The sequence below is a fragment of the Rana temporaria genome, chromosome 3 (genome assembly GCF_905171775.1).
Source record: "Rana temporaria chromosome 3, aRanTem1.1, whole genome shotgun sequence".
Lineage (NCBI taxonomy): Eukaryota > Metazoa > Chordata > Amphibia > Anura > Ranidae > Rana > Rana temporaria.
The window spans coordinates 121,149,505-121,163,419 of record NC_053491.1 but is presented as its reverse complement, the minus strand read 5'-3'; the positions used below and the strand labels follow the sequence as shown (position 1 = coordinate 121,163,419).

At 40.3% G+C, this 13,915-nt stretch overlaps 1 protein-coding gene across 1 annotated transcript in view; it reads right to left on the bottom strand.

Annotated features, from left to right (window-relative positions):
- Positions 1-13,915, bottom strand: part of ITIH2 (inter-alpha-trypsin inhibitor heavy chain 2) — a 75,540-nt gene that overhangs the window by 5,975 nt on the left and 55,650 nt on the right. The window contains exon 18 of the mRNA XM_040343347.1: positions 10,792-10,990. Coding sequence (XP_040199281.1) covers positions 10,792-10,990 — 199 coding nt within the window. The remainder of the gene's footprint in view (positions 1-10,791; positions 10,991-13,915) is intronic.

The following is a 13,915-nucleotide window of genomic DNA, read 5'->3' as shown; positions in this document are numbered from 1 at the left end:
GGAAGCTGCCCTAAAAAGACCCTGATATAAAGACCATATAAATGTTGAAATCATGAAGGTAGCACTTCTGTAAACTATCTACCACCCCACACACAACATATACAGTATATGATATATCCAAACTTGCTATCATTTTTAATAAAAAGTTACCTATTTTTCAATTCTTGGTAAACAAAAATAGTCTGTAGGTAGATCTAAATGGTGGAAAAAAGCCCACTGGTAAACCCTTTTCCATTTCATACTACAGTATGGGGTCAAAGTTGGTGTTGGTGTTGATCTACACGCATTGTACGTGGTTGTAAGTTTTCTAAGGCCGTGTACACACGATCGGTAAACTGATGAGAACGGTCTGATGGACTGTTTTCATCGGTCCTAACCGATCTTGTGTAGGCCCCATCGGTTAGTTATCCATCGGTTAAAAAAAAGCCAACTTGTTTTAAATGTAACCGATGGATTCCTAACCGATAGAAAAAAAAACGATCGTTAGTAAGCACGACCATCAGTTAAAAATCCATGCATGCTCAGACTAAATTAGGGGACGGGAGCGCTCGTTCTGGTAAAACTAGCGTTCGTTATGGAGATAGCACATTCATCACGCTGTAACAGACAGAAAATCGCGAAACGTCTTTTACTAACACAAAATCAGCTAAAGCAGCCCCAAGGATGTTGCCATTGGATTTGAACTTCCCCTTTATAGTACCGTTGTACGTGGTTTACGTGTCCGCGTTCTGACACGATCGTTTTTTTAACCGATGGTGTGTAGGCACGACTGACCATCAGTCGGCTTCATCGGTTAACCGATGAAAACGGTCCATCAGACCGTTCTCATCGGATGGACCGATCGTGTGTACGCGGCATTACAGTGAAATTGATGATAATGAGTACAATTAGAATGGAGTAATCAAAAATGTTACTGCATGCCATAACAATAGTGTAACATTAATAGGTCCTCTGAATGAGTAGAGCAGTGCTAAGCTCCAATCAGCAAGAACCAGTGATGGTGGATGTTTTCTCTGCTATCAGGTAGTAGTAGAGATGCATACATTGTAGCCTGCTATAGAAAGTTTTTACAATGTTTAAAGTGTGACTACATTCTTTTGTTACATGGTTCGATATTGTGTAATCTTCCCTCATCCTTTTCTCTAAGTCTCAGCAGACTCAAAAAAAAATGGTGGTCCTTTAGCCATGAGTATGAGTGACTATAGAAATGTAACCAGAAGCACAGGACACTTGCCAGAGTAAAACAACAAATTCTAAGGTGTCCATAGACTTTAGAGAATGCTCATAGAGGGCATTCTAAGGTGTCCATAGACTTTAGAGAATGCTCATAGAGGGCATTCTTTTTTTTTTCATTCAAATTTATGTTTATTTTCAATAAAAGTACATACATTTGTACTATAACAGCAGTATACAATTCAGTAATACACAGTAAATAATAAATCCAATGCATTGTTTTACATAGAAGATGGTCTTGTCATAGAAACTGACTATCATATACAGCCATATCATATGCTATCACCATACGGTGAGAGTATAACAGATTGTAATAGTTAAAAAGAAAAGCTAGGTATAACCAATAATTTATAATGAATAAATAAAAGGATATTTCCATAAACTATATAATTCCTTAGGCTTATTGTTGTCACACAATAAAAAACCCCATGTGTGTACTGGGTCTAAATTCATGGAACGAATAAAGGACAGGATTTCTGGATAACAATGACCTCTCCGACACCCCCACTGGGAACAGTCTGTGTCCAAGAGGTTAAGCAAACCTTTCAATCCCCCTTCCCTCCCTCCCATAATTATCACCAATACCCACCAGTATCTGTAAATATATATTTTCAAAACCCTTAACATGCCTAACATCCCCAAAAATTTGGTGGAATCTTTTGATAACCCAAACATAGGCTATTACAAATGTTTATATATATCTTTTTTTTTTCTAAACATAACACTCTGAGAATGAGAAATAACAAGGATGTTATCCTCGTGTAAAAAACAAAATTATCAAATCAAATAACAATCAATGAAAAGAAGAGAAAAAAGAGAAGAGAAGAAAAAAAAAAAAAGAAGATCAGGGGAAAGTAAAAGTAAAAAGAGATGGCAGCCTGCCTGTCAACGAACAACATCGTCCTAAGGATATAAATATCACCACAGCCTTTATGGGATAAAAGATATTCCCATAAATTTCATCCACGGTTCCCATATTTCATGGAAAAGAGTAGACATATCCAACATGGAACAGACCCTCTTTTCTTGTTCCATAATCCATGTAACCTTTTGTTTCATATACCGGATGGAGACAGTAGATTTTTTCCACGCAGCTGCAATTGTGATCCTGGCACCTGTCAGAATGTATAGGATGAGTTTTCTAGTAACCTTGGAGGTTTGGGGTAACATCCCGTTAAGTAAAGCGATAGTGGGGGATTGATGCAAATTACAGCCTGTGACACGTCTTATTATGTTGAACACCTTATTCCAGTATCCACGTATTTTGGGACATTCCCACCATATATGTACCATAGACCCCAATCCCTGACAACCTCTGAAGCAAAGGGGCGAAGTTGACGGATACATGGAAGCCAGTTTAACGGGAACTAAATACCACCTAGTATAAATTTTTACATTAGCCTCTACAAGGGATATATTCACATATCCTTTAATGGATCTAGTATAATTACTACACCAGTCAGATAAATCCCAGTTGTTATTAAGTTCCCTTTCCCAGGCCAGCATATGAGGTAATTTGGTGCAGTTATTAGCAAGCGATTGATATATGATTGAAATATTCCCCTTCCTGATCAAACCCTGATCACAATTACTTTCATAAGGTGTCAATAGTCCAGAGATCGAGCCACTATCCCATAGGCTTTGTGCATAGTCATGTAGTTGAGAAAATCTTAATTTTTCTGAGACAGGAAGACCTAGCTTGTCAATGAAGTGTTGTTCAGGAAGTGGACCCGAGCGCGAAAAAAAACGGCCTATACGATACAACCCTTTGTCATGCCACCATTTGAACGAATCTACTTCAATTTTAGAAACAAAGAGTGGGTCTAGAAAAATACTCGATAAAGGTCTGCCTTTAGAAATTAGAGAGGGATTGTTTTTAAGTGAATCCCATAAAACAAAGGTTTGAGAAAGAGTCGGAGATAAAATAGAAGGCCTATTCTTGGTAGGACTCCACATTAACTCCTCTATCGTTAGATTCAGGGTCGCCTGCTCTTCTATATCTAACCAGTCAGGGCGTTCATGTTTAAGAAAAGTTTCCGATAACTGTGCCAATCTTGCTGATTGATAGTACCATAATAAGTTGGGTACCCCCAGACCCCCCTGTTCAGGCAAGTTATAGAGAGTGCGAGATGGAAGGCGTGGACCCTTATTGTTCCAAATAAACTTGATAATCTTTCCTTGAAAGGATTTTAGATGACTTTTAATTATCGGTATGGGTAATGATCTAAAAAGATACAAAAGCCTAGGGAGAAGAGTCATCTTAACCGAGTTAATTCTACCAATCCAACCTATATTCTGAGTCCCCCAATCTCTCAAATCTTTCTCAAGTTTTCTATACATAGGTGGATAATTGGCCAAATACAAGTTTTGGATGTTGGGAGTCAAATAGATACCTAGGTATTTGATATAAGAGGTGTCCCATTTGAATCCATAATTTTCCTTTAGTAGAGAAACCGTGGATTCAGAGAGAGAAACATTGAGGGCCCTAGACTTGGCCATATTCACAGTTAGACCTGAAACTATAGAAAATTTGTCTAAAAGATAATATAATTCCGGTAGGGATGTATCCGGAGCGGTCAAAAACAGTAAAAGGTCATCTGCAAACAAGGCACATTTATGCTCCATTTTGGCACATCTAACTCCCCTGATGTTTGTGTTCTCACGAATAGCTATAGCCAAGGATTCCATAACTATTGCAAACACCAGGGGAGACAGAGGACAACCCTGCCTAGTACCCCTATGAATCTCAATAGGTTCCGAAAAGATACCCTGAAAGCGTATATTAGCTTTAGGATGAGAGTAAAGTGCAGATAAGATTCCAAGAAATTTCGTGCCAAACCCCCAACGTTTCATCACTTCTAACATGAATGGCCATGATACTGAGTCAAATGCTTTTTGTAGATCAATAGAAAGAAGCATTCCCCTTTGATTAGTATCACCAGTCCAGCCCGAGTTCAAAATGGAGATCAGATCCACAGCCCTCCTAACCTGATCAGGACCTTGCCTTCCAGCGATGAAGCCTACTTGATCTTTACTAACATACTGGCCAATGAAAGAGGACATTCTATTGGCCATTACCTTAGTGAGTATCTTAAGATCGTTGTTAATGAGGGATATAGGTCTATAGTTTTCCACCAGGCTATGGTCTTTTTCTGGCTTTGGGATAACCGAAATATAAGCTAAATTAAGTTGCCTGTCTATGGGAACTCCACCGGTCATGTGGTTGAAGAATTTAACCATGTAGGGTGTTAAAATGCTCGAATATGTTTTATAATAAGCACTTGAAAACCCATCAGGGCCCGGGGCTTTATCTAATTTTAGGTTTTTAATTACTAACAATACTTCTTCAGCTGATATGGGAGACTCCATCATTTCTCTATGAACTTCAGTCAATTGAGGTAGATTCAAATTGTCTAGAAAATCATCCATTCCCTCTGAAGAAGAATCATCAGTGGATGCATAAAGCTTAGAAAAAAAATCATGAAAGGCCTCCATTATCTTCCTAGGATTCAGGGTAAGAGAACCATCAGTCATCCTTATTTTAGGGAGAGACCGTGATTGAAATCTGGGTGAGAGTTTATGAGCTAGCATCGGGCCTATTTTTATCTTTAAATTTATAGAAATTAGCTCCAGTCCATTTCATATCTTCCCCAGCTTTGGTGGTAAGTACCAAGTTTAGGGCAGATCTAGTTGCATCAAGTGCCTGAGTAGGAAAGTTAAGAGGATCAGATTTATGTTTTTTTACGGAGCTCTATATAGTTGTTTTCCAGCTTCCTTATGTCTATGTTTCTTTGTTTCTTGAGGCCAGCGGCCACTTGTATAATTTTGCCTCTGATAGAAGCCTTGTGGGCAGCCCACAGAGTTTCAGGGGACACATCTCCTGTATCATTATGCTTAAAGTATTCTAGAAGAGATCGCTCAATATCCTTCATTAGGACAGGGTCCTTCAAAATAGACTTATTTAGTGTCCAATGAGACACTTTAGGAGAAGTGTCCTCTCTCCTCAGTGACAATAGAACCATCGAGTGATCTGACCAAGAAACATCAACTATATGAGACTTAATGGCAGCTGGGACGTGATGGTTAGAGATTAATATATGATCTATACGCGAATAAGAGTGGTGAGGGTTAGAATAGTGAGTATAGTCCTTAATTTTGGGGTTCATCTCCCTCCAGATGTCAGTTAATCTAGACTGATGTAGAATGCGTGCTACTTGTAGACTAAGTTTAGTCGGTCTGACGATTCCCTTGACAGAAGGTTTGGACTTATCCAATCCCGTGTCGAAAGCTAGGTTAGAGTCTCCACCCATAAGAATGATCCCCTCCATAAATGGTCGGAGGGTATCAAGCATCTGTGAGAAAAACTTTTTCTGACCTCTGTTAGGAGCATAATAAGAGATAAATGTGTATAGTCTGCCATCAAGGGTACCTTGTAACAATAGAAACCTACCTTCCGGATCTCCAAATTCTTTAGTCAGGTTAAAATTACAATACCTAGAAAACAAAATGGCCACACCCTTAGTTTTGTTTTCTGCTTTAGCTAGGTAAAACAATGGAAAGTGGGCATGCATAAAGGAAGGGTTGTATCGTTTAGGAAAGTGGGTTTCTTGAAGGAAAACCACATCTACACGGAGAGACTTGTATACTTGAAAGGCTTTGCGCCTCTTAACAGGAGAATTCAACCCCTGAGTGTTGTGAGTAACAACACTAAGGGGTTTAGATACATCATTCGATCCAGCCATAAGTCTTGTCTACATCTATGAACATGCGGGACCGTACAGATATCATCAATAGTCTCGCAAATACGAACAATGGCAGGCAGGCTGAAGAAACGAAGAGAGTATGAAGAAGAAAGAAAAAGAAGTGAAAAGGAGAGATAAAAAGAGAAAAATAAAAAAATATATGGCACAATAAACTATTAGATCGTGCAAGGTCAATTCGTGACCCAGAATGGGGGAAGAGAATGATTCTCCTTCCCTCATTCAAACAAGAAATTTTTGTATAGTCCCAGAAAAGGACTATATTCTTACCCATTGGGTCGACAAAGTGTCGACACAAGAGGTAAGTTGAGGTTCAATACCTCACCGTCGTCAGTTGCCGACAGATTAAACATTACACCTTAAAACAAGTTTAAGAAAAAAGGCATGTGAATCATAGGATGACCCAAAAACAATAGGAGAATAATCTAAAGAAAAACGGCATTAAACTAGACATGTAATCCCGGAATCTTCTTTTTTTAAAAAGCATCCAGGATAAAAATTCATCTGAATTAAAGATTAAGAGATACGTCCTGGGTAAGTCTATTCAATATCAGGGTGCTTGGTCCCCTCCAATTTTCCTGTACTTGACCTTGTTCCAAGGATTTTGAGTCGGACTAGTAGGTGTGTTCCTCTTGGCAGATGGAAGTTGAGGCGGATTAGTGTCCATGACAGGATCCAGAGATATAATTTTCAGATCAGACAGAAGTCGTTCACCTTCCTGGAAATTATGTATTATATGGTTTCTACCATTATAATTGAATTTTAAGGCGAAGGGGAAAGCCCATTTATACTTGATGTTTTTGTTGATGAGGGCAGACAATAACGGTTTCATTGCTCTTCTTTTCTGAATGGTATATGGTGAAATGTCAGAAAATATTTGTATATTAGTACCTTGGTATTGAAGATTCTCCTGTTGTCTGGACCGTTTCATAATGTCTTCTTTGGTGGAGAAATAATGAGGCTTGACCACCACATCTCTGGGCAAACCATCTCTTCTCAGTGGACCTAATGATCTATGAGCCCTATCAATTTCCAATTTTATATCAGGTACAGATGGAAGGAGGATTCTCATAATGTCTCGTATTGCTGAATGAACGTCCATAATGGACTCAGGAAGACCCCTAACCCTGAAGTTTTCTCTTCTTGACCTGTTTTCCAAATCGTCAATCTTAGCTTGAGCAGCCTCCAGTTGTTCTTGTAGGAAATGGATATGATCATCATGTTGTTCAGTTTTAGAGACGTTAGTGTCCAATTTATGCTCAACTGAGTCTATCCTGTTGCCAAGACATTGGAAGTCTGCCCTAATATCTTTAGTAATTTTCTCAGCCGTGTGAGCTAAACCCCTTTCCAGCATTTCAGAGATCCTGTTATAGAGATCAGCAACATTGAAAGAAACTTCTGGAGCAGTTTCAACGTTAGCAGTTACTTGTATAGGGTCATGTGAGGGAGAAACCATAGGAATCCAGTGATCAGCCATTATAGGTATTATACCCTCCCTTACTACAGATGAAAATAAAGCTGAAGATGTAGTAGAACTTAAGGGAGGAGGTGATGAGGAGGGTGTCACATGAGACGAGAAATGTTCAGTAAACTTAGGATCCACCACAGGTACCTGAGGACTTGTATGAGGAGGGGTGTCCATATCAAAAAGACTCTCCTTGATAATTGAGTTCTTATTTTTTTTGCCCTGTTTCCCCTTCATATATAATAAGTGTTATAGTGAATTCTTATCAGCAGGGGTAGAGTTGTTCTATATCGTAAAATCAACAGTTCACTCCTATATGAGCTCCTATAGGCATAACAGTCTTATAACCACCATCTTACAGTGGGTATTGCTTATGTGAACAGACCAGGCCCAGATTTGAGCCTTTACAGTAAGTATTGTGAAAAGATCAGCATCATAAAAATGCCTCAAATTACATATCATGCAGGTGTTATATTAGCGGATTGGTTTGTAGCTTTTGTCGACTAACATCGGACGGTGTGTATGAATACCTCAGCAAGTTTCCATAGCAGGGGCAATCATAGGGTAATCCTACAATATACAACACCTACCCTGGGCACCGTATCCAGTTGGTAACCAATCTTTGACTACCGCTATTAGACTATTATTGCAGTCAGGTAGCCAGTGTAAAAAGAATTACCTCAGTTTAGAGAAGAGATAAATACAATAAGAACTCCAAATAGCGTGACACATTGGATTATGTATGTTTCAAAATTACCACAAGTCACCACACATCGAATTTAAGCTACTGAGGCGGATTATGAGAGAAAAGTGTGTATTTTCAGTAGTTATTGCCACAGAAAAGTGTTCATATTATTTTTATAGTATCTTGAAGTATGCAGGCCGCAAGATGGCAGCGTTAACTCCTCATATAGACCTCAAATGATGTCTGTGGGCTTATGATAGTAAGATCGGGCTCTTTTCCCGGTCGCCGATCACCAGGAGGTTTTCTTTTCCTTTCCCCCCTTTTTTTTTTTTTTCTTTTTTATTATAAGTACTTGGGACCCCAAGGAGAAGTTCTATTAGGATACTGTCAGTTTTATGGAAATTCGCAGTTAAGCATCCATCCACAAGCCTCACCCTGAGTATCAGTCTCCAGAAGATAATTTAATAAGTAAAAAAGCAAGTCTCAGTGGAATAAGCCACACTATATGATATATGTGGTCATAAACTTGCAGGCCACAAGATGGCGGCGTCAGAACTGCAGTTATAATATTAATTGAAGATTGTAATAATAAACCTGCAGGCCACAAGATGGCGATGTCACTTCAGCTGTTGTATTATATCTGAAGTCTGTGGCAATGAACTTTCAGGCCACAAGATGGCGATGACGCATCAGCAATTGTATTAAAAATTGCGTCAGAGGGCCTCCGGTAATAAAAACGGAAGCCACTACCAGTCTCCGGTCAGATGCTTGCTCCGGGAATCCTTCTCAGAGCGGCGCCTCACAGGTGGGAGTGAGTCGGTGACTGATCCGTCCGCTGCACCCTCACCACTCGAGCGCGGTGTCGTTCTCTGCGGACTAGGCCTCAAGATGGCGTTGGAATCCAAGGGTGGGAGTAGGCCTCGGTTTACACCGTAAGGTAAGCAGACGTCCCGGATACCCAGAAAGAGTACAGCGCCGTACAGGGAGAGTCCCGGGTACAGAATGAGGAGTTTGGGGCACTATAGGGACAGAACGGGCGTTAGATGGCTATCGATTCAATTCTGTCAGACGGAGCTCACCGAAAGTACGTCCAGCGCCATCCTCGTCCAGCCACGCCCCCCATAGAGGGCATTCTAAGGTGTCCATAGACTTTAGAGAATGCTCATAGAGGGCATTCTAAGGTGTCCATAGACTTTAGAGAATAGAGAGGGCAGTTATCTGAAAAAACAGCTGAATTTGGTGACCATAGATACAACTATCCCAGATAGAGTCAAGGTAAATTTAAAGAAAACATTTTCCACTTGCTCCCCCTCCCTGGCTCATAGGTTAAACCCAATGCCATTGTGTGGGTATAGGGACCCAGAAGGGATTATAGAAATAAAATTGTGGGAAAGGGGGATTTACTAAAATTGGTACAGCTATGCATAGCAACCGCTCAGCTTCTAGCTTCATTTTCTTTAAATAAAGTGGTTCTAAAGGCTCAAGGGTTTTTTACCTTCTCTGTGCAGACCCTTCTAATACTTACCTGAGCCCCATCATGATCAAGCGATGTGCACGAGAGCCTTGGCTCTTTGGAGACAGCAGCCGGAACCATTGGTCAAGCACAGCCAGTGAGCTAATGAGAAGAGAGGGGGAGGGGCCAACCCACAGCTCTGTGTTTGAATGTACACGCAGAGCAGTGGCTCAGCAGTGGGCCTGCATGGATGCCCTCCATAGAAAGCTACTGGCTTTGGTGGCACTCAGCAGGAGGGAGGGACTAGAAGCGCTGATGTGGGATTCTAGAAGTTGATTGGTCACTTTGCACAGCTGCAACAAATTCTGTGTGCCCCAGTTTCAGCAAATCTTCCCCATAGTGCCTGCACATGCTTTTGCACAACAGCAATGTTCTTTTCCACATTTCTATTTTCACATGTTAACTTTAAACATATTGTTAAATAATTTAATTCACAAAACTATACTCACCAATCATTTACAGTTACTTCTTTGCAGGGCTTTTTTTCAGGGGGAACTTGGGGGAACTCAGTTCTACCACCTTTAGCTCAGACCCTTTAGTGCCTGCTCACCACAATCACTTTTAAACACAGAAGTCTGGTTTTTGTGTTTACAAGTGACAGCTCTGCACTCTGTGTGTAACCCTCCTGAACTCTGCATTCTGTATGTAATGCAATCCTGGTATTTAATGACCCTTCTACTGTTTTTTAAATCTGAACGGGTCGTGGTTGAGTTCCTGCACCTATTTTCTGAGAAAAAAAGCTCTGCTTCTTTGTAAACTACTGTACTATGGGGGTTATTTATGAAAGGCAAATCCACTTTGCATTGCAAGTGCAAAGTGCACTTGGAAGTGCAGTCGCTGTAAATCTGAGGGGTAGATCTGAAATGAGGGGAAGCTCTGCTGATTTTATTATTCAATCACGTGCAAGCTAAAATGCTGTTTTTTATTTTCCTTGTATGTCCCCCTCGGATCTACAGCGACTGCACTTCCAAGTGCACATTCAGTGCAATTTCAAGTGCACTTTGCACTTGTAGTCAAAAGTGGATTTGCCTTTAGTAAATAACCCCCTATATGTAAACTGAAATAATGAAACTTCTAATATCTCTTCAGTAAGTTTTATCAGTCAATAAATGCAACATTTCCAAGCTACACTCACCTCTTGTAAGCCAGGCTGCTGGACTCAGACCAGCGCATCACTCTGGTATAAGATGCGTCTTTCAGTGTTATTTTGTCAGTGCTTACTTCAATCTTCATATCTAGCTGTCTAAAATACATGCCAAATGTACCAAAGTAGGTGTTCAGCTTGCCATCCTTAGCTTTTTTAGCGGTAACTATTCTCCCATTAATCGCAATACCTGCAGAAGAAAACATTACTCATTTATTAGTGCATATTATCAATGACTTTCTATTTTCTATATCAAAGAGCTTTTTTTTTGCAATACAAAGAATACATTAGTGATCTGTCTGGCTTAGCTTTGGCTGCAGCATAGGGGAAGAACCAATTGCTCTGGGTAGATCCCCAAGAGGTATAAGTAGAAAGTAAGTAGTTCAGTCCTACTGGTGTCCAGCTATAACCCTTTGATATCAAGTGTTCTGTGGATTTAATTTAACAAAATGTCCAGTTCAAGTAAAATTAAAAGCTTTTTTATTTTCTAATTATTAAATTATGCTTGGGTGAGTACAAAGGGGTTCATTCATTCTCTGGCAAGATCCCTTTAAATACATTCAGTCTCCATGTTCCCACAAGACCTCAAATGTGTCACAGCATTACAACTGGATAGGCCAGCAATCTGTTTTATTCTCCATCAGATACAATCCATTGGTGTTTTTTTTGATGGCTAAGGAGTCTTGGTGAAACAAAAATATGGGTTTGGGATGAGAATGACTTCTAATTTCTTTTAGACCAACATCATTAGACCAGAGTCTCTACTCTATTTTTATAAAGGTCAGTGCCAGACAAATCTCCTTTATATGATTTTAAACAGCAAAATATACACATATATGCAACACTAATTAGCAATTTGTTTGCTGGTTTACTCTTTAAATATAGACACCGCGTACACACGACCGAGAAACTCAAAGGGCGAAACACATAGTTTTCCCCGTCGAGTTCCTTGTTCGGCTGTCAAAAAACTCGTCGAGCCAAATTTTCCCATTGCCCAACGAGGAAATAGAGAACATGCTCTCTTTTTGGCTCGATGAGTTTCCCGACAGGTTTCTCGGCGAAAAGTTTACACACGACCGGTTTTCTCGTCAGAATACGTCTCCCATCGAGTTTCTTGCTGGATTCTGCCGAGAAAACCGGTCGTGTGTACGGGGCCTTACAGTGCCTTGAAAAGGTATTCACACCCCTAGACATTTTCCATATTTTGTCATGTTGCAACTAAAAACATTAATGTATTTTATTGGCATTTTATGTGATAGACCAACACAAAGTGGCACATAATTGTGAAGTGGAAGGAAAATGATTTTTATTTTTTTTTACAAATAAATATGTGAAAAGTGTGGCGTGCATTTGTAGTCATCAGTACATTCAATACTTTGTAGAACCACCATTCGCTGCAATTACAGCTGCAAGTCTTTTTGGGGATATCTCTACCAGCTTTTCACATCTAGAGAGTGACATTTTTGCCCATTCTTATTTGAAAAATATCTCAAGCTCTGTCAGATTGGATGGAGAGCGTCTGTGAAGACTAATTTTCAAGTCTTGCCACAGATTCTCAGGCCCCGTACACACGTCCGAGAAACTCGACGGGCAAAACACATCTTTTTGCTCGTCGAGTTCCTTGTGAAGCCGCCAAGGATCTCGGCGAGCTAAGTTTCCCTGTTGACTAATGAGGAAATAGAGAACATGTTCTCTATTTGGCCCGACGAGATCCTCGTCGGTTTCCTCGGCCGAAAGTGTACACACGGCTGGGTTTCTCGGCAGAATACAGCTCCGATCGAGTTTCTGGCTGAATTCTGCCGAGAAACTCGGTCGTGTGTACGGGGCCTCAGTTTTATTTAGGTCTGGAGGCCATTCTTTTTTTTTTTCTTTTTTTCCCAACCACTTCAGACTCCACCAAAAAAAAAGGACACAAGACGTCTGGAGGCCATTCTAACACATAAATAGGCTTTGATCTAAACCATTTAATTGTACTTGTCATCCAGTATGTTTTTTGAGATTGGAAAGGTTCAGGCTGCCTTCTCTCTCCACATTAAAATTAAAAGCCAGACTTTTTTTTTTAATTTTGGATAGAGTGGAGAGGGACTAAATTGTTTATTTTTATTGCTGTCTCCGCCCCCTATTAGGGAGATTTACCCTTTCTATTTGTCCTGTTTACTATTATCATTAAAAGTGAAAGTAAAAGGAGATCCCAAATTTTGGGTTGACGCCTGAAGTATATTAGAGGGGAAATCTTCCAATGGGGACAATAGATCTGGAGACCTGGGGCCCCCCAAGAAATTCACATTATTTGCAGGGATTTTCCTCTCACTTCTTGTTTTGTTATGGGAAAGAAAGTGAAGGGAAGTCTCCCCAATAGGACACAGATGGCAAAAAAAATTGACAGAGGTTATAACCCTCCCTTAGGCCTCGTACACACGATCGGTTAAACCGATGACAACGGTCTGATGGACTGTTTTCGTCGGTCAAAACCGATCGTGTGTGGGCGCCATCGGTTATTTATCCATCGGTTAAAAAAAAGCCAACTTGTTTTAAATTTAACCGATGGATTCCTAACCGATAGAAAAAAAACGATCGTTAGTAGGCACAACCCTCGGTTAAAAATCCATGCATGCTCAGAATCAAGTCGACGCATGCTTGGAAGCATTGAACTTCGTTTTTTTCAGCACGTCGTTGTGTTTTACGTCACTGCGTTCTGACACAAACGTTTTTTTAACCGCTGGTGTGTAGGTACGACTGACCATCAGTCAGCTTCATCGGTTAACCGATTAAAACGGTCCATCAGACTGTTCTCATCGGATGGACCGATCGTGTGTACAGGGCTTAACTCTACCAAAAATGAAACAAAAAAAAAGTTTTGCCAATAGTACTACTTTAAGCCCTGACAGCTGTCAATCAGTTGTTGAATGGAGAACAATTAAAGTAGAAGTGTGGGAATAAAAAAACAACAGCATTCATACTTAACTCTGTTGTTGCATGATTGCTGGGATGCTGCAGCTGTCCCCTGACACCTTTTAGTCTGAAAACTGAGCAAACACGTGCTTATTGCTCAGTTCTTGGTTTGCTGTTAGCAGAGAGCAGTAACTGTCAGTCACCGCTCTCTGCCCTACCCCTC